We start from the raw sequence: 18,892 nt of genomic DNA, 5'->3' as shown, positions 1-18,892 counted from the left end.
CGCAGACCTGCGGAGCCTGCGGCCGGCGGAAGGTGAGCCCCGGGGTGCCAGGCGGCGTTGAGGGGGCTGGGGGTGGGGGGGGCCTGGGGACCGAGGCGTCCAGGTTTGCAAAAGTAGAGGGGGCCTCCAGACTGGGCCTCTGCAAATCCTCGGGGCCCCCTGGGAGAGTGCTGAGTGTCCTTCCCCAAAGCGACGGTGGGTTCCTAGGGAGTGAGAAACTGGCCACCCTGGCTCCCCGACCTCTGACTAGCCATCACTGACACCACCGTCACCCTTGCTGCTGCGATCCCCCCTCTGTGGCTCCCGAGGCACTGCTCTGGCTCCGGCTTGGGGGTCCTGAGGTAGGGGTCCTCGCCAAGGCCGGGCTCCCAGCGTTCTCAAGGATTGCCCACCCCTCTGACTCTTGTGGCAACTCTCCAATCCCCACGGAGCTGGGAGGAGCGAGGCCTTGATCCCACACCTGCCGCCGGCGCCCCCCCCCCATTTCCTCCCGTAAGCCTGGGAGTGGAGAGATGGATTGGTTCGTGCTCCCCAGCTGTAACCCCCAAGTTGCAGCCAAAGTCTGCCGCTTGCTGCTGCCCAGCTCCACCCCCTCGCTTTACATCTGGGTGCTTGGCCCTACCTGCCCCACACCCCCACCCTCCCATCTTGGCTGTCTGGCACCCTCTCTCCTCCCATCCCTGGGGGAGCTGGCCTGGGCCCAGCATAGCCGATGTTGTAATGTCCCTGGCAGTGCCCCTGGAGAGAAGCGGCTGGGCCTGTTCCCAATAAGTTAAACTGGGGCCAGGCCCTCCCTTCGCCAGGAGAACTTGACTCCGGTTCCAGAAGGGGAGATGCTGGCTGGGTGGGAAGGTGCCGTGACACTGAGATGTCCAGGTAATGGGCCTTGCAGGGTTGAGACTTGTCATTTGTAAAGGGTACTGTTCTGAGGGGCCGCTGGGTTCTTTCAGAGCAGTGGCCCTTTTTCCTTGCAGGAAGATGAGGGCGGGGGGCTTCTGTGTACCTACCTAGTGGCCTAGAGAGGAGGACTCCTTTGGAGTCGGTTGGTTCATTCAGGGTGCAAGAAAGATGGCTGGCAGTGACGGTGGTATCACCAGAGTGCCTGGGAGCAACAGGCGACATCGGTCTGAGTATGGGAAGGGCAGGAACATTCCTCCTTTGGGCCAGCTGCTCTTCCTGGTCCTCACCATCTCCTGAGCTGGGCCCTAAGTCCCATATCCCTGCTGCACTCCCTCCCCACTAGGTGGACACAGGATGGCCTGGGGTTTGGAGGTCTGGGCAGCCTCAGTTTCCTTTTCTCTTTTAACTTGTTCAGCTTGCTCTCCCAGCCCAGACGTTTCGGCAGAAGGGACTCCTGGGGAAGAGAGCAGTTGACAGGCCCACTGGGGGTAGAGTAGGGACAGACCCAGGGTGAGGAGAAGGGCTGGTGGGCATCAGTATGAGGAGCACTCTGGATCTGCTGTGATGTGCGTGCTCACGAGCGCGTGCACGCACACACACTCCCAGCATGCATGCCGCTCCACACCCATCTCTCCTCGCACACATTGCCTTACACACTCTCTTACACACTTGCCCCCACGGGCACTGGCTCTTGGGGACTTCTACGGTCTTCCAAGTACTCATCTCTCAAGGGCACATACTGACTGTCCCAACATCCTCCCTTCTGCCCTTTTCCAAAGCCACACGTTTCTGAGGTCAGTGCACAGCCAGAGTGGCTCAGTCTGAGTGGCTGTCTGCCACTCCCGGCACTGCCTGCATCTTCAAACCCTCCCCCAGCTCCACAGCCTGGGAGTGGGAGGCACGTTCGTCTGCATCTGCGTGCTCTGGGGGACATTCTCGGAGGCCGGAGGCCTCAAGGGACTTGGGACTCTGCTCTGCTAGGTAATCCACAAATTGGCTTCTCCAACCAGAGCAGCAGGGGCCAGAAGCGCCGGAGGACAGCCACCTCCTCACTGTCTGCTCTGGATGCCGCTGAGGGGATCCTTTTCAAGGCGGGTAGCCAGCGCTCCGAGAGACAGCGACTGAGACCATGTCCAAGGTGGAGATTAAAGGGTAGAGGCAGCAGCATTAAGCTGAGCAAGGATTATCCTGGAATTTCCTGGGCGTTTAACAGCTGCAGAACAGGACGAAGACAGGGCCTCTGCTTCTGACCCCTCCCACGCTGACCCTGTGGCTAACAGGTGTGAGGACCAGTTCAGCAGCCAGGGCACACATTAGCCATTGGCCCCTTTGCCCTTGGGACCTCCCTTGCCCTGCTGAGCCCTGCACCCTGCCTTGCTCTCCAAATGTATGGACTCGCTTAGCAGGGATGCCCTTGTCTTGTGCTCTGAGTGTACAGCCACTTCGGTCCCCCCTCACTCCTTGAAAGCTGCAGTCCTTTGCTTAGTATGCCGAGTGAGAGAAGCATGATACTATCAGTGGGACAATTTGAACTTCTTTGGAGAGAAGCTTAAAGAAAATCCAGGGATAAAAGATATTTTGCTCATTCATTCCCAACTCCTACTGCCTCTTTATCCCTGCTTTCTTCTTATAGATGAAAATCTCTATAGATTATTTTGAAATTCAGAGAGAAAGGGGGGGTGGGGAGGGAGATAAAAGGTAAACATAGGCTAGGTTAGTCTGAGTTTTAAAAATCTTTTCCTTTTGTTGTTTAGATGGTCATTATGAGATTTTGTTTTCATTGTAAAAAGGAGATATGTTCATTGTAACAAGAAAACCCATTGGAATATACGTAAGACAAAGTTAATAACCCCCCACCTACCGTTTTTCATTTCTCCCTCCTAAGGTAACCAATTTTAACGGCCCAGTATATTTCCTGCCATACCTTCCTCCAAGCTTATTCGACGTCTATGTCCTAATTTTTTAAGACTCATTTCGTGGATTGAGGTGCATAAACTGTATTAAGCCATCTCAGTTTGTTCATAAAATTATCGTATTTAACGTTTCAATTCAAGCACAGTTAATTTTTTTAATTCTTACAGACTTACTCATTTAATGTATTTTTAAGTCTCATTTTTATAGATAACAGAACTCAGAAGCTATGATTTATAAGCTAAGAGTCTACACATCTTTCATCTTTGCCAGTTTCTGGAAGCAAAACACAATTCTTGATGCCTACGAACTGTCATATTTTTATAAACCAAAGAAATGTAGCAGGCTTGTGGATACGGTGTCTCTACTCTAGCGAAAAGATGTAAAGTGATAAATGTAGAAAAGAAGCTGAGAAAAAAAATGTGAAGTCATAGAATGCAATTTTTGTCATGGGAAATTTTGTCTAATCAGTCTTATTTTCTGAGCTACCATTTTCCATCCATAGTTCTGCTGCTTCCGGTACGTTCTATTTTTCAAACTATACACACATCTGAAATGTGAAGGTTTTCCTGATTGAGAGAAGTTTTCTTCCCTTTCATGGGTTCGAGGACCTCTAAACACTGACCAGTTCCCTTCCCAGCTGAAGAAGACAGAGGGATCCAAAGCAGGCCCACCCCGTCTGTGTCGCAGGGAGGATGTCCTTGACCACTTTTACTTCTAGGACACACACCTGACTAAATGTGGAAAGATGTCCTAGTCCTCAACCACTGAACGCACCTTTGAAAATCAAGTTTTAAATCCTGCTTGTTTAGTATTCCAGTCATGTGGATGGAGCTGTGTGTTCTTGTCACTTACATTTCTGCCTTTGAAACTTCTCTCAAAAGAATCTGCTGTGGTAGGAATTAGCTGACAGAAATTTCTTCCATATCTTAAAGTTTTCTCATTGCTTGTTTTTATTCTTGACATGGAGACACACCCAAGTTCTTTTTTATATATTAAAAGAGAGATCGCTTCTCGGCCTTTTGGCTAAGATCAAGTATATATTAAAAGAGAAAAGACTTGAATTTATCTGTTGGTTTTATTTATTTATTTTTTTTTGATAAGTGAAATTGCCCTAACTTCCTAGTCCTACTTGGTTGTTGTGTTGGTTTTTTGGTGGGTTTTTTCTTTCTTGAAGGAATTTTTTATAACCTTCAATCTTCTGGATCCAAATCTAAAAGGTCCCTTCAGACAGCAAAGGACACTTCTGGGTACTTGAAGATCCTCAACTATTTTTTTAATGGATATCTTTGTTCTTGGTAAAATTTTTACAGAATTTTTTAAGTGGCAATCCACACGCAGTGTCTCCATTTAATTCTTTTCTTGCCGATGCCTCTTGAGGACAGAAGCTGAGTGGCTTTAACGTGTTCCCTAATTGCTTTTGCTCTTTTCTGGATCCTCTGGAGAGAGGCCAGCTTCATGGTGTCATTAGGATGCACGCTGAGGCTGTGCATACACGCCCTATTGCAGCCACAAGCCACTGTGTTGCTTGTATTGTGGGTCATCAAAGCAAACACTTTGCCATTCGTCGTCCTCTAGAATGTTCCATATTGTGCAGCTGATATGATCTGCAGTACATCTCTTTGCTCTGGTTTTGCTGTCTCCCCTCTCCCCCCAAAAAACTCACTGAGATGCATCCAAAGTGTTTATTATTCCTTCTCCATGATTATTTATCTAGTTATGAGTTGAAGAAGGCACAGTGCTTACAGTTTTTTCTTGGTATGGATTCCAGAATCTTCTGCCTGAAAGAGGCTATTTTAGAGACTATCTGCTGGGCAAATGATATAATAGCTTTCCTTGTTTAAAGACATTTTGCTGGCATTTTCAGTTCTTGATAACAGCATTCCTAAAGACCCTATGGCGCTGGACAGGGTCTGGTCGGCCTTGGTGTGACAAGCCTGTCTCCAAATTAAGCCATTGAGAGTTTGGGGGATGCAGCCACAACGTGGGTTCCTTCTGGATATTTATTGAACAGCCATTGGTGATGAGGCCATGCTTTTTTACTTCACGATCTCCCAGATCTTTGAAACATTTAATCTGTGAATGATTCTAGCTGCATTTGGGACAGTATTTGCAAAGAACCTCTGTTTCTTAGGAATACTTTCCCATTTGGCAATGCCTTCTTTCTTTCCCGGCTTTACTGAGATACTATTGACGTATACCATTGTGTAAGTTTAAGGTATCAAACGAGGTGGTTTGGAAATGCTTCTTACTTGCTATGTGCTGAATGCGATAAGTTAAACTCTATCTCACAAGTAGGGTTCTAGTGGCATGAAAGGGAAATTTCAGGGGCTAACAGGCAGATACCCATTATGCATCGGCCCGTACAGAGGCGAAAGCTGTGCCTTTTCATGATACCCACATGGAGATGACACTGGAGGCTTCATTTTGCAGTAGAGTCAGAGTTACCAGGAAAAATGAGATTTGCAGGAATCAAATTATGATTTTCTTATTGATCCAAGTTAAATAATGTAATAGTTTGATTTCGACTTCATTATGAAATGTGCAGTTTTCAATAATGGTGTGGATCACCTGGCCACGACTAACAGTTTCCAATTGCTTTCTTCTTTCTCTCTCTCAGTTTGATGTCTTTGAGCAACCTGCCGCTTATTTTCTTCTTAACAGAAATAAATGGAAGGTACTGCTCTTGTCCATGCAACTCACAGACTGTTGAGGCTCAGTCCCAAGGAGAGAGATGGGTCACCACTCTAGACCAGTGAGCAAAGGCAGGTTCAAGCCCATTTGTCTTCACTGTGACCCTGGAGGCAGCCATACCCCCCACCCCCAGTCATGTGCTTCTGAGCTGTGGGGGTGTGCTGGTATGGGGATGGCCCTTTTAGGTTCCCAGTTGGGAACACTTTATACCGTTTTCCAAGGGACTACCTACCCTTGGAAATTATTTTCATAATCAGTGCATAAACAGTTGTCCTCATTCTTGTTAAGGTTGTGCCATGATTTATTAACTGTCTTCCTAGTGATGACCAGTTACTCTACAGGTTTTTCCCTTATAAACATTTCTGCAATAAATATCCGTGTTTGAACTTCTGTGCAAACAGATCCAAGGATAGAGTACCAGGGCGCCTGGGTGGCTTAGTCGCTTTAAGGTCCCACTTCTGCTCAGGTCCTGATCTCATGGTTTGTGAGTTTGAGCCCCGCGTCAGGCTCTGTGCGGTCAGCCTAGAGCTTGGAGCTGCTTCAGATTCTATGTCTCCCCTCTCTCTCTGTTCTTGCCTCACTCGTACTCTGTCTCTCTCTCAAAAATAAAGATTAAAAGAAAAAAAGGATACAGCACCTAAAGGACAAAGTCTCAGACGTCAAGCTGCTGGCTAGACATCGCCAAGCATCCTTCAAGAGGATGCACCAGTGTGAACTTACAGGCACCGTGAATCTAGACAGCCTGCTTCTCATACTTTCTTTAACCCAGGGCATTTTTAATCTCATGGGACAAGATGGCGTGCCACTGTTGTTTCCCCATTCTGTGCTTTCATAGTGAACAAATTAGAAGCATTTTTTCCTATATATGGCATACATTTATTTTTCTGTAAGCCATAGAAGTGTGCCCCGTGTGGACAAAGGATCTTTGTTCACAAATGGAGGCATGCCAGACCCACAGATCTCTACCCCTTCTCTGTGCTGGCTCACTTATCAGACGCCATCTTTAGGCCTATGTTCGCCTCATGTCTGTTCTCCCATCCTCCCTCCCATCACACCCCACGGCTCTTTTCCTGTGCTCCCTCTTGCTTCACTGCCTCTTTGCAATGTCTAGAGTGTCCAGGTCTAATGTGGGTCAGGAGGTGTTGGGGGGCGGGGGAGGTGGAATGTGTGTCCTTAGGGAAGGAGCAGCTTTCTACTCTGCTTGTTTTAATGAGAACAATCTTCTGATTTCCAATGCAGGGTGGCCGTAGGAGGAGGAGAAGAGAGGAAATGAAGAGAAAGAACTGAAATAGCTCCTTCCAGAAGAAAAGGGTAAGGTTGGCCCAGAACTACCCTGTGCTCTAAGCGGGAGGGCCGTAAGAAATGCTCAGAGGTGGGTCACCTGTGGGAAGTAGGGAGGGAGTGACCCACCACGTGGCCCTCTAAGGTGGCAGACTTGGCACAGGTCAGGAGAGAGTCGGCTTCCTACAGCCTCTTACTCTGCAGTTGGTGCTAGGGTGGTTTGGGAGCCACAGGACAAGACACAGAGTCAGGTTTTGGGGTCTGGGGTTCCCTGCCACCTGCCTCTTCCGGTCGTGTCTCCCTAGGAAACAAGTTCAGCAGCAGACGCCCAGTCTTACAAAGCAGCAGCCCTGCCTGGGAGCAGGGTGGTGGCCAGGGCAATGGTGGGAGCCCTGAAGATGCCCCATGGCTGCTGAGGGGGCCGCCCGGTCAGGGAGCAGAGTGGTGGGCATGGTGAGCAGCCTCTGGGTCCTGGGACTGGCGTCCTCAGTTCTGGCTCTAGAAGGTAAGAGCGAGGGGAGCCTGGAGCATTCCCTACCTGCCAGCATGGGTGGGAAGTGGGAAAGATGTCAGGAAGGGGAAAAGTAGGGGGAAGGTTTCCGAGAAGGGCGCCTGGCAGACAGCTGTGCCCCTGCTGGTGAATTCAAAGGACCAGGGAGGGAAAGTCTTGTTTTCCTCATGAGAGTGTGGTGAGGGTGAGCACTCTGGGCTGGAGGCTTGGCCATTGAGTGCCCCGTCTTATCTCTGGGCAGAGGTGCTGCTGGACACCACCGGAGAGACATCTGAGATTGGCTGGCTCACCTACCCACCAGGTGGGGTGAGTGTCACTCTGGCATTCTGGACCCCAGGGCACCTCCCCCTCCTCAAGTGTGGAATGTGGGAAGGAAGCCCTGGGGAGCGGCTAATGGAGTACTCCCCAGAGGAACAGGACTTCGGGGTGCACTTACCCCGCTCTGCCTGCAGCTCACAGTGTGTCCCTGTCTGTCCTGCCTGCAGTGGGATGAGGTGAGCGTTCTGGATGACCAGCGACGTCTGACTCGGACCTTCGAGGCATGCCACGTGGCAGGGGCCCCTCCAGGCACGGGGCAAGACAACTGGCTGCAGACACACTTCGTGGAGCGACGGGGAGCGCAGAGGGCGCACATCCGACTGCACTTCTCCGTGCGGGCATGTGCCAGCCTGGGCGTGGCCGGAGGCACCTGCCGGGAGACCTTCACACTTTACTACCGCCAGGCAGAGGAGCCCGATGGCCCCGATGGCATTTCCTCCTGGCACCTCAAACGCTGGACCAAGGTGGACACCATCGCAGCAGACGAGAGCTTCCCGGCCTCCTCGGCGTGGGCCGTGGGCCCGCGCGGCGCCGGGCAGCGGGCTGGGCTGCAGCTAAATGTCAAAGAGAGGAGCTTCGGCCCCCTCACCCAGCGCGGCTTCTACGTGGCCTTCCAGGACACGGGGGCCTGCCTGGCCCTCGTGGCGGTCAAGCTCTTCTCCTACACCTGCCCCTCCGTTCTGCGCGCCTTCGCCTCCTTCCCTGAGACGCAGGCCAGTGGGGCCGGTGGCGCCTCTCTGGTGGCCGCCGTGGGCACCTGTGTGGCTCACGCAGAGCCAGAGGAGGATGGAGCCGGGGGCCAGGCAGGGGGGAGCCCCCCCAGGCTGCACTGCAATGGGGAGGGCAAGTGGATGGTGGCCGTTGGGGGCTGCCGCTGCCAGCCAGGGCACCAGCCAGCCCGTGGAGACAAGGCCTGTCAAGGTGAGCTTCTGCCCCTTGAGCACTTGCCCAAGGTCTCCCCACCTGTCCCCCAACCTTTGGGCGCCTCTGCTGAATACCCCAAACTTCACTTTGTTCCCAAAAGGTCAGGAATAAGCTGTTTTAGGAGAGGAGTCTGGTTTTCTGCAGACTGATTTTCTAAAGCACACAGATTTGGTGTCATATGCTCATCTCAGATTTCTAGAACCTTCTGGAGACTTCCACATTGCTGAGCCTCCTAGGGCTGCAGGCCTGGGAAGTGATGGAGATCACGCTCCTGGGTTATCCTGGGGTGGGTCCTTTGGCCCTATTTGCTATGTAATTAGGAAGGGATCCTCACAGGGCTGGGTGACCAGGATGCAGGTAGGAGAAGGCAGTGGATACCAGCCAAGAGGAATGCTTCTGTTGCAGGGTGGAGGCTGCGGCAGGCCTCTGCAGAGGGAGGCTGTGCAGTCAAGCCAGACATCTATATCAGGGGCTTGTCCTGCCCATAGTCCCCACTGCACCTCACTTTTTCCATCGATGGAAATGCAGTACCCACCCCAGTGGGGTGGAAGTGATCTGCCTGAGTGAGGGAAAGAGGGAAGGGATGGATGGGAGGTAGGTCTCAGGAGGAGAGAGACTTCTCTGGGGAGTGAAAGGCTGGGAGGATGCCTGTGTGAGGGCACTCGGGGCTCTGGAACCTGAAGTCCTCACCCTGTTCTGCCCCCGCAGCCTGCCCTGAGGGCTCCTACAAGGCGGTGGCTGGGAACGCCCCCTGCTTGCCCTGCCCAGCCCGCAGCCACGCCCCCAATCCTGCGGCCCCTGTTTGCCCCTGCCTTGAGGGCTACTACAGGGCCAGTTCGGACACCCCAGAGGCACCCTGCACTGGTGAGTGTCCCAGCAGCCCAGGGTGGGGGGGAGATGGGACTGGGGGCGGGCAGAGAAGGGGGGCCCGAGGGCTACACAGTGGGGCTGGGGTGCATTTGCAGTGACTTTTCTCCTGTTCCCTCATTTTTTCCCTCCTTGCTACACGTCCTTCTCACCTTGACCCCATCTGCACCGGCCCACCTCCTCCCCCTCCTCCCACCCATCTCTGCTTTCTGGTCCCCACCCCATGCTCTCCGACTCCTACCCTCTGGGCCCCCTGCCCTCCTTACGTCCTCCATCATCCCCACCCCTCCTCCCTCATGGCTACCCCCATGACTCCTTCCTTCCGTGGCCCTCCTCGCTGCCCCGGCCTCCCCCCTAGGCCCGCCTTCGGCTCCGAGGGAGCTTTGGTTCGAGGTGCAAGGCTCAGTGCTCATGCTGCACTGGCGCCTGCCTCAGGAGCTGGGGGGTCGAGGGGACCTGCTCTTCAATGTCGTGTGCAAGGAATGCGGAGGCCACCAGGAGCCTGGCACGGGCATCCCGGGCGCTTGTCGCCGCTGCAGGGATGAGGTGCACTTCGACCCCCGCCAGAGGGGCCTGACTGAGAGCCGAGTGTTAGTTGGGGGGCTCCGGGCACATGTGCCCTACATCTTGGAGGTGCAGGCTGTGAACGGGGTCTCGGAGCTCAGCCCCGACCCTCCCCAGGCTGCCGCCATCAATGTCAGCACCAGCCACGCAGGTGAGCCTTTTACTCTGCCTGATGCCTTGCCTGGCCTCCTGAGAGCCCCTCCCCCACTCCTGCTGCCAGGACCCCTGGAAACTCTCCTCCTAACCCCCCCTCCCACACCCCAGTTCCCTCTGCAGTTCCTGCATTGCACCAGGTGAGCCGGGCGTCCAATAGCATCACAGTATCCTGGCCACAGCCAGACCAGACTAACGGGAATATCCTGGACTATCAGCTCCGCTACTATGACCAGGTAAGAAGGGGGGTGCCCAGCAGGGGTGGGGGAGCTCACTGTGCCCCACAGTGAGGCCAGGGGTGGGGGAGAGGTGCCAGGAAGCCTGCGGGTGGGGGCAGGGGTGAGGGGCTGGGCCTGGGCAGCAGGGAGTGAACCGCTGTCACCCCCAGGCAGAAGATGAATCCCACTCCTTCACCCTGACCAGCGAGACCAACACGGCCACTGTGACACAGCTGAGCCCTGGCCACATCTATGGCTTCCAGGTGCGGGCACGGACTGCCGCAGGCCATGGCCCCTACGGGGGCAAGGTCTATTTCCAGACGCTGCCTCAAGGTGAGAGGAAGCCTGGATGGGGAGGGGTTAGCACCAGGAATGGTGAGGAGAGGCCCAGGGACCCTCCAGGCCTTGGACCCAGAGGCCGTGTGGGGCAGGAGGCTGGCCTCTGGGTGTGTGGGTGGGCGTGAGCAGGTGCACAGGGCGGGGTATGTAGGTGTCTGTGCAGGGGAGGCCTTACCCACATGTGATCCTGGGTGACTGGTTCCTCAGGTGAGCTGTCCACCCAGCTGCCCGAGAGACTCTCCTTGGTAATTGGGTCCATCCTGGGGGCCTTGGCTTTCCTCCTGCTGGCGGCCATCACCGTGCTGGCTGTTGTGTTTCGGAGGTGAGCCCCTCCCAGCCGTGTCTGACCACCACTCACCCCGCAGCACAGCCCCACATCCTGGCAGCTCCACAGCCCACTGCAGAAACCCCCATGAGTGCCTGCCTCCCACCACCCGGCCCCTTCCCTTGGGACCCGGGTCCAGGTGGGAAGGAGGGATCACCGATCCCTGGCTGGAGGGTGGCCTGCATGGGGGCCGAGAGGAGAAAAACAACGGGAGTGTGTCATTCCCGGACTCTGGTTTCTCCTCAGGAAGCGGCGTGGGACGGGCTACACAGAGCAGTTGCAGCAGTACAGCAGCCCAGGTGTGGGGGTGGGGCGGGGCCGGGCCAGGGCTGGGGGCTCCCAGACCAAGAGCTGGGGGCTGACCACAGCAGGCAAGGCTAGCTTCCCCCGAGGGTGAGGGGAAGCCCTTGCGACTGCCTGTGTAGGGAAGAGGGCATGCCCCGGGTGTGCGGGCAGCCTGGCCTTGTACTGCGCCCTCGTAATGCACCCCATTTGCCTACAGGGCTTGGGGTGAAGTATTACATCGACCCCTCCACCTACGAGGACCCCTGCCAGGCCATCCGAGAGTTTACCAGGGAGGTGGATCCTGTATATATCAAGATCGAGGAGGTCATCGGGGCAGGTGTGCAGGGGCAGAGGCAGGGGTGCGAGGGGCTGGGATCCAGGCTCACTGGGGCGGGACACCCGTGAGCATGCAGCCCTTCCTCAATACACCCTGCACCTGTTCTCCCAGGCTCCTTTGGAGAAGTGCGCAGGGGCCGCCTGCAGCCCCGGGGACGGCGGGAGCAGGCCGTGGCCATCCAGGCCCTGTGGGCTGGAGGCGCTGAGAGTCTCCAGATGACCTTTCTGGGACAGGCTGCAGTTCTGGGCCAGTTCCAGCACCCCAACATCCTGCGGCTGGAGGGCGTGGTCACCAAGAGCCGGCCCCTCATGGTGCTGACGGAGCTCATGGAGCTAGGCCCCCTGGACAGCTTCCTCAGGGTCAGTCCAGCCTGGGGGTGGGATGGAGGGAAGCCTTGGGTCCAGGGAGGTTTACAGTTCTTAGCTGTCCCCGACACAGGAGACAGAGCCCTGACTCTTTGCTCGCCCAGCCATGCTGGTCTTCATCCTTCATCCCCAGGCCATTTTCTGGTTCCCTGATCCCCGCTCACACTAACAGCTGCTCGGCTGTGCAGCAGGTCAGGGTTGCCCATCCTGCTGCTGGAGGCTGAACCCTGCCCCCCTGCCCCTTAGCAGCGGGAGGGCCAGTTCAGCAGCCTGCAGCTGGTGGCCATGCAGCGGGGAGTGGCCGCGGCCATGCAGTACCTGTCCAGCTTCGCCTTCGTGCACCGTGCCCTCTCTGCCCACAGCGTGCTGGTGAACAGTCACCTGGTGTGCAAAGTGGCTCGTCTCGGGCACAGTCCTCAGGTGAGAGCACTGCCTGGGGGGCAGCGCGAGGGGCTCAGCCTTTCCCAGAGGGTGCTGGAGGCCGAGCTGGGATCCAGGGTGTGAACCACCAGCTGCATATCACGGTGTCTGAAGGAATGGACCCCACCTGGGCTCCATCCAGGAGAGAACGCCCGGCAGACATCTGAGCACATAGCAGTTGCTCAATAAATGCGGCTGCTGTGATCGTTAATTGCTGCTGTTACTTCCCGCCCCGCCCCTCAGGGCCCAAGCTGTATGCTTCGATGGGCAGCCCCAGAGGTCATCGCTCACGGAAAACATACAACGTCCAGTGACGTCTGGAGCTTTGGGATAGTCATGTGGGAAGTGATGAGTTATGGAGAGCGGCCCTACTGGGACATGAGTGACCAGGAGGTAAGTTCTTGCCCTTGACATTGCTGGCCCCCCACCTCCATCCTTCCAATCCACCAGCCGCACAGACTCCTACTTTCTTAGCCTCTATTCTCTGATCTGCTCACATTGGAAGTTCTCCGTATTGTTAAGTCCCTTCCCCACTCTAACTTCATGCTCCGCCTGATCCCAGCCCACTCACTAACTTAACCAATAAGATACTCCCTTCCGCTAGCAGTAGCTTCTCATCACCATGGTCTTCCTCTAACCCCCAGGTGCTAAATGCAATAGAACAGGAGTTCCGGCTTCCCCCACCTCCAGGCTGCCCTCCTGGACTACATCTGCTTATGCTAGACACTTGGCAGAAGGATCGTACCCAGAGGCCCCATTTTGACCAGCTGGTGGCTGCATTTGACAAGATGATCCGAAAGCCAGATACTCTACAGGCTGACGGGGGCCCTGGGGACAGGTCTGGAGATTGGGGCTGGAGCCTGGGACAGCCAGGGAGGGTAGATACAAACTGAAAACCAACTAAGGAGAGGGGGCTAAGATGAAGGGGAGACTTTGACACCCCCCTCCCCCCACTTAGACCTTCCCAGGCCCTTCTGAACCCCGTGGCCCTGGACTTTCCTTCTCTGGACTCACCCCAGGCCTGGCTTTCGGCCATTGGACTGGAGTGCTACCAAGACAACTTTACCAAGTTTGGCCTCTGCACCTTCAGTGACGTGGCCCAGCTCAGCCTGGAGTAAGCAGGGAGTGAGGTGGGGTGGGGATTCCTCTGGGCCCCCAGCCAGGGGTCACGCCCGGGATCTCCGAGAAGCTGGCCCAGACTTGACGCCCTCCTTCCCCACCAGAGACCTGCCTGCCCTGGGCATCACCCTGGCCGGCCACCAGAAGAAACTGCTACACAACATTCAGCTCCTGCAGCAGCATCTGGCGCGGCCGGGCTCAGTGCAGGTCTGAGGCCTGGGCTCCTGCGCGGGTGATGCCCTGACAGGCCTGGACGTACGTCCCAGGAGCCACATGCAACGCGAGAGCCCATCTCCATCTCAGCCTCCTCCAGAGGTGCCTGCCACACTACACCCAACCCCTGGACTCTTGGCTCCCTAGTCCTCCTCTGCCCTCCTCCGCCCCCCCCCCCCCCCCATTAAAGGGAAAGAAGGAATTTTGCAAGTTGGAAGCGTGGTGAAGCTGAGTCTTCAAGGAAGGGCTGGGAAGGCGTTGGAGGAGGAGCCCAGGGCCATTGCTGGGAGGTGACAGGTGACGCGGCAGAGCGGAATGAGCAAGGGAACAGAGCAGGGAACGACTTTATTGGAAGGTAGAAGGTGGCAAGGCTCAACCAGCATTACCCCACCCCCAAAGCGGTTCCTGTACCCCTCACTTGTGCTTTCCACGTGCCCCCCCCACACCCAGCTGTCTGGAGCACCCTGGGAAGGACTGTCCCCTTCCCGCCATGACGCTGGGGAGGAGGCGGCAAGCCTGTCCTTAAAGTGCTTTGCTCTGACAGTGCAGAGTACTTCAGTAAGGCCAGAGAGCCATGCAGCCTGGTCCTCGCTGGCACCAGCCCTGTGCTCTGGGTGAGGCGACGGCCTCCTCTCTCCTTGCTTTCTGTTCGCCCCAGAGCTGAACGGGTAGTGGAGGCCTGGCGCAGCGATTCCCAGCTTGCGTTCCTCGGAGGGCGAGCCTTCTGCTTTCGCCCTCGCCCCTGGGAGCTTAGACCTCCGGGTGTTTGGGTTTTGTGTTTCGATGCCCCCAGGAAAAGGAGAGCAGCTGCGGGGACCAGACGGCAGAGTGGGCTCAGATCTGGTACTCCCAGCCTTCCCCGTCTTCCAGAGCCCTGTTGACCAGCCCCCTCAGCTCCCTCCTCAGGGTGCCCTGCCGAAGCCTCTCCCAGTTGGCGCTGCTGCGGGAGGTACTTCGGGACACTGAGGGGGTGGACAGGCACAGGTGGGGGCCGAAGGGGTGGTCCAGCGGCAGTTTTTCCGAGGCCTTGTCCAAGTCCTCGGAGCCCTGGCTGTGGAAGGCCTGTGCATAGCGCTGCATTCGCTGCCGGTTGAGGTCCTGTCTGTCCTCCACCCTGTGGAGAGCGAGGCTGTGAGAGGGGACCGTGCCAGTGTCCTACCCTCACCCCATCGCACCATGACTGGCCCTTTCCTTCCACTGCGGCTAGTGTGGGCACAGGGGCTGCCAGCATCTCAGCTGCGGCCGTCAGTGGCCCAAGCATCGCGTGGGACCACCCCCCCTCCCTTAACAGCAGGGGGTTCCTTAGGGGACGTCAGGGTCAGTGGGCACAGGGCTCCCAGGCACAGCAGGCTGTCCAGCTCCAGCAGGAACTCACCGCAGGAACCAGCGGTCCCCCAGCCCGTACTCGCGCCCGCAGATCCCCGAGCGAGGCCACAGGAAGCGAGGCAGCTTCCGCTCCAGCATCACCGTGGTGGCCACCACCTGCATGTGGGGACAGAAGGGGCCGTCAGAGGTTGGGTGCCAACTGAGAAATCCACTGAGGAGGGTGGGAAGAGGAGAGGGCAGAGGAAGGAAAGTTTAGCGGTAGCTAGGAAACGCAGGAGCTCATGGCCTCCAAGAACACCCCCAAGCTGCAGGCCGGGGGTGTCAGCCTGGCTGACCCTCTAATGTGGGACACAGTCCATGGGACATGAGCCCACGACTCTCTACCCTGTGACCTGACATCCATGCCGATCCGCGGGAGGTGGAGAGACCTTGCTCCAAGAAGACAGGAAGGAGGGCAAAGCAGACAGGGATCCTCAGGGCCACAGGATAGTTTGACCCAACAGACATAAAGGCCATTTATAAATGTGATCAACCTACTGAGACATCGACTATCAACACATTTGCGTGGAAAAATATTTTCCTGAGCAAACCCCATTTAGCCAATCTAAGGCCTTTTTACTCTGTTTTCTACACAGCACGACAAAGTACCATTCAAATGGGGGGATTTGCATTTTTATTTTTGTGGAGCGAAATTATTTTCTAAGTGTATTTTTAAACGGTGGTTTGACTCATTTAGTGGTCGTCTGTCTCCATTGTAATGATCTGACCAAAGATAACTTGCACTCCTCTGGGAAGTTTTTGTAGCATTTTTTTTAACCTGTCTGATTTTTCTGCATCAGATTTTACAGACTGATTTCCTAAATGCACTTTCATTTAGGAAAATGCACCATAAGCTGTATTTCTTGTTGATTCTTCTAGAAAAGCCTGAGGTTTTACTTTTTGAGAAAAGCTGTTCCGGTTTTACTCAGTTGTATTGCGCATACTCTGCGTTATTTTGTGTACAGCGACAGTAACCGTCTAAACCCACGGGGGTCAAAATATCCTGCTTCTGTCTGAGCTGAGCTCCCTCCTTGGCTGGAAGGGAATGACCTGCACTAGCCCTCCCGGCCACCAGGGGGCTCACCTGCGCCCTCCAGAGCTCATCCCGCTCGTGGGCCACCCGCCAGTGAGTGTCGCCCATCATGGCGATGAGGAGGTTGAGCATGAGCAGCGTGGCGATAATGGCAAAGGCTGCGTAGGTGATGCTGTACATGAAGGGCAAATCCACATCATAGTTGGCAGGCCCGTCGATGACGGTGAGGAACAGCTCGAAGGTGCTGAACAGTGCCATGGGGTAGTCGTAGAAATGGCCCAGCTCGTTTGGGTCCTCTGTCTGGAAGATGATGTAGAAGGCTGCTCCACCCAAGGGGGTGAGAGTTACCATGGCAACCATATATGACACTGGACCACGGCCAGTTCTTTGCTGCCCATCCCTGACCCTGTTTCCCTCTTCTCCATCCAATAACCCAATCCAGCTTTCCGTGCTGTGTGCGTTAGGTTCTTATATTCCCTTATTTTCAATATGGCTTATCCTGATCCCAAGAGCCATGACTGGAAGCACTCCCAGTTTTGTCTCACCTCCACCATGTTCCATCCTCAGACCTTACAGCCTCCCATCCCTCCCTTCCCTCCCAGCTTTCCCCAAATTTATCCACAGACATTCTGGGCTCTTCAGCCTCTTCCAACCTCCCCCTCCCATGGCCCCTTCCCAGACGGATAATTTACCTGAGGCAAAGCCCAGGATGACCACCGCCATCAGCCAGCAGAATCGCATCAGGTCACCAAAAATCATCTAAAGGGAGGAGGGGAAGGAAAACACCTCCATACAGATCCCCTGAGCAGCTGCCCCTGGCCACTGGACTAACCAGGAGAGGTGACGCAGCTCCACCCTCCGGGGGTTAGCAAACTATGGCTGCATGGCAAATCTACTTGGCCTGCTTGGGTATGGCCCTTGAACTAAGAATGGTTTTTACATTTTTAAAGGATTGAGAAACAAAGAGGAGGAGGAGGAAAAGAAACAAAAATGCAACAGAGCCCACATGTGGCTCGCAAAGCTTTCCAATCTCGTGTTTGGCCCTTTAGAAAAATGTTTGTGGCAGTCCTGCCCTAGGACCTTTCTCTAGGAAGCTCCGAGGGGGAGGCACGGACCTTCTGGATCATGATGGTGAAAGGGCCCAGCATCTGGAATCCTCGGGCGAAGTACATGACATTGCACCAGCCCAGCACCAGGGCGAAGGACATGGGCACCACCTCCCCGTTGGCGTTCGTGAGCCGCATCACCATGGTCACCAGCACCATGCAGGCATAGGTGATGCTGGGGGCGGGGAGCAGAGGAGGAATGAGAGGAGGCTAGGGTTATCCTGGGGATGCAAGAGACACTAAGGGGACAGTCTCTACACACTCAGATTCAGCCTTCCCAAGTTCAATACACAAGGCTACACACATCACTGGAGAAGAATCTCTGGGGTTAATTTTCTCCAGGGATTGTCCAGGGGTCAGGAATCCAGGGAGCAAGTGAGGGGCTTGGAGGAGAGCAAGGAGACTCACATGAGAACGTGGAATGGCCCCCCGAGGATGGTCTGTCCAAAGAAGCGAGTGACCCCCACCCTGAAGATGTCTGGAATCTAGAGAGAGGCCAGGAAGCATAAAGGTACTTGTAGACTGGGGCTCGGGCGGGATCCCTGGGGCCAATAGCCTCACCCCAGATCCTGCCTGCTCCTCACTCCTCACCTCTGCAAGCAGAATGATCACAGCTCCGATGACAGTCACCAGCTCCCCCACCAGGCGGAGGTTATCCTGGGGACTCATATAGGCCTCCTGAGGGGGAAACAGGGTCAGAACACTCAGAAACCCCATGCATCTGGCCTGCCTGCCCCTGGGCACAAGTTTGTCATGTCACCTCTATAGGGTCACCAGCCCTGTGGGTTTCTTTTTAACCTGGTAGACTGGGCTCTCTCAAACCCTGCTCTATGAGCATGTGTTTCTGTGCACCCATAATTTGGGTTTGTGCCTATGTAATTGAGAGCCAGGCGAAGGGAGAAATGAGGGTTGGAGAACAGGTCTGAGAAAGGGCAGAGAGCTGAATCCTGCCCTGAAGCTCAGCACCCCGAGGGCGTCACCTGAAGTAGCTTCTGCTGTCGGAGGGTGTTGTCCCGGGGACCAGTGTGGTTATTGGTCCTGGGCTTGAGGGGGCGGTAGACGCAGCACATGGTGAAACAGATGATGTACAGCAGGTATATGGTGCCCAGCACGCAGAAGTACGGCCGCCCGTATCGCTTCCACTTGAGGCTCACCAGCTCTTTCACCGGTGTCTGGTCCAGGATCTGGCGAGCCTGTGGCAGAAGGAAAATGGAGCAGGCAGCTCCGCGACCCTGACCTCCCTCGCCAGCTGCTTTCTGAGCCTACAACCCCTACCTCCCGCTTCTTGGTGGTAACGATAAGTTCCAGGAGAGACTGCTCGTCCCCTGAGGAGTCGATCTCGGTGAGGTCGTAGAGCGTGGAGGTCAGCGGCCCCCAGGTCCACTGGATGTGCTTCCGCTTCTGCATCAGGTGCTGGAACATCTGGGAGGAATGGGGGTGAGTCTGAGGGTCAGTGTGAGAAGCTGGCCCGGGGGTCTACAACCGCTGACGAGGGCTGCGCCCACTCCTTGGGACTAACGGATAGTTAGCTGCGTGAGCCTCCTTTTATCTGGTTATCTTTCTTTCCCACACACCCTATAAAGATCTGAAAGAGGAGCACAAGCAAAGGGAACAGAATTCCAGGGTCCCAGAGCAGATGTTCTA

At 55.5% G+C, this 18,892-nt stretch overlaps 2 protein-coding genes across 3 annotated transcripts in view; one reads left to right on the top strand and one right to left on the bottom strand.

Moving 5' to 3' along the window:
* On the top strand, positions 1-13,924 carry EPHB6 (EPH receptor B6). Of its 2 annotated transcripts, XM_029922286.1 has the most exons (18): positions 1-32; positions 6,745-6,816; positions 7,092-7,291; positions 7,539-7,603; positions 7,783-8,536; positions 9,248-9,403; positions 9,765-10,121; positions 10,235-10,359; positions 10,512-10,674; positions 10,888-11,002; positions 11,252-11,304; positions 11,508-11,627; positions 11,739-11,986; positions 12,239-12,412; positions 12,656-12,805; positions 13,057-13,250; positions 13,371-13,526; positions 13,636-13,924. In XM_029922286.1, exons 3-18 carry the CDS (start codon positions 7,192-7,194, stop codon positions 13,742-13,744), a joined length of 3,039 nt encoding a protein of 1,012 aa, XP_029778146.1. In that variant the 5' UTR covers positions 1-32; positions 6,745-6,816; positions 7,092-7,191; the 3' UTR covers positions 13,745-13,924. The 2 variants fall into 2 exon arrangements, with proteins under 2 accessions (XP_029778146.1, XP_029778151.1); XM_029922291.1 differs by lacking the exon at positions 12,239-12,412.
* A 163-nt stretch (positions 13,925-14,087) lies between these two features.
* Positions 14,088-18,892, bottom strand: part of TRPV6 (transient receptor potential cation channel subfamily V member 6) — a 13,448-nt gene continuing 8,643 nt past the window's right edge. Inside the window, exons 5-14 of the mRNA XM_029917788.1 lie at positions 18,823-18,833; positions 18,524-18,670; positions 18,229-18,441; positions 17,840-17,926; positions 17,657-17,733; positions 17,258-17,423; positions 16,835-16,901; positions 16,194-16,462; positions 15,120-15,226; positions 14,088-14,858 (exon numbers count right to left, since the gene is read on the bottom strand). Of these exons, the coding sequence (XP_029773648.1) occupies positions 14,579-14,858; positions 15,120-15,226; positions 16,194-16,462; positions 16,835-16,901; positions 17,258-17,423; positions 17,657-17,733; positions 17,840-17,926; positions 18,229-18,441; positions 18,524-18,670; positions 18,823-18,833 (1,424 nt within the window). The 3' untranslated portion in view covers positions 14,088-14,578. The remainder of the gene's footprint in view (positions 14,859-15,119; positions 15,227-16,193; positions 16,463-16,834; positions 16,902-17,257; positions 17,424-17,656; positions 17,734-17,839; positions 17,927-18,228; positions 18,442-18,523; positions 18,671-18,822; positions 18,834-18,892) is intronic.

This window comes from Suricata suricatta, chromosome 2, assembly GCF_006229205.1.
Source record: "Suricata suricatta isolate VVHF042 chromosome 2, meerkat_22Aug2017_6uvM2_HiC, whole genome shotgun sequence".
Classification (NCBI taxonomy): domain Eukaryota; kingdom Metazoa; phylum Chordata; class Mammalia; order Carnivora; family Herpestidae; genus Suricata; species Suricata suricatta.
The sequence above is the reverse complement of the archived record's forward strand: the minus strand, read 5'-3'. Positions and strand labels throughout refer to the sequence as shown.

What these genes read in the sequence shown, in the direction of transcription:
- EPHB6 (XM_029922286.1), top strand. Translation starts at nt 7,192, where the DNA reads ATGGCTGCTGAGGGGGCCGCCCGGTCAGGGAGCAGAGTGGTGGGCATG. An exon ending in TCACCTACCCACCAGGTGGG is followed by an intron (nt 7,604 to 7,782) that starts GTGAGTGTCACT and finishes TCCTGCCTGCAG; the next exon opens with TGGGATGAGGTGAGCGTTCT. An exon ending in TTTCCAGACGCTGCCTCAAG is followed by an intron (nt 10,675 to 10,887) that starts GTGAGAGGAAGC and finishes CTGGTTCCTCAG; the next exon opens with GTGAGCTGTCCACCCAGCTG.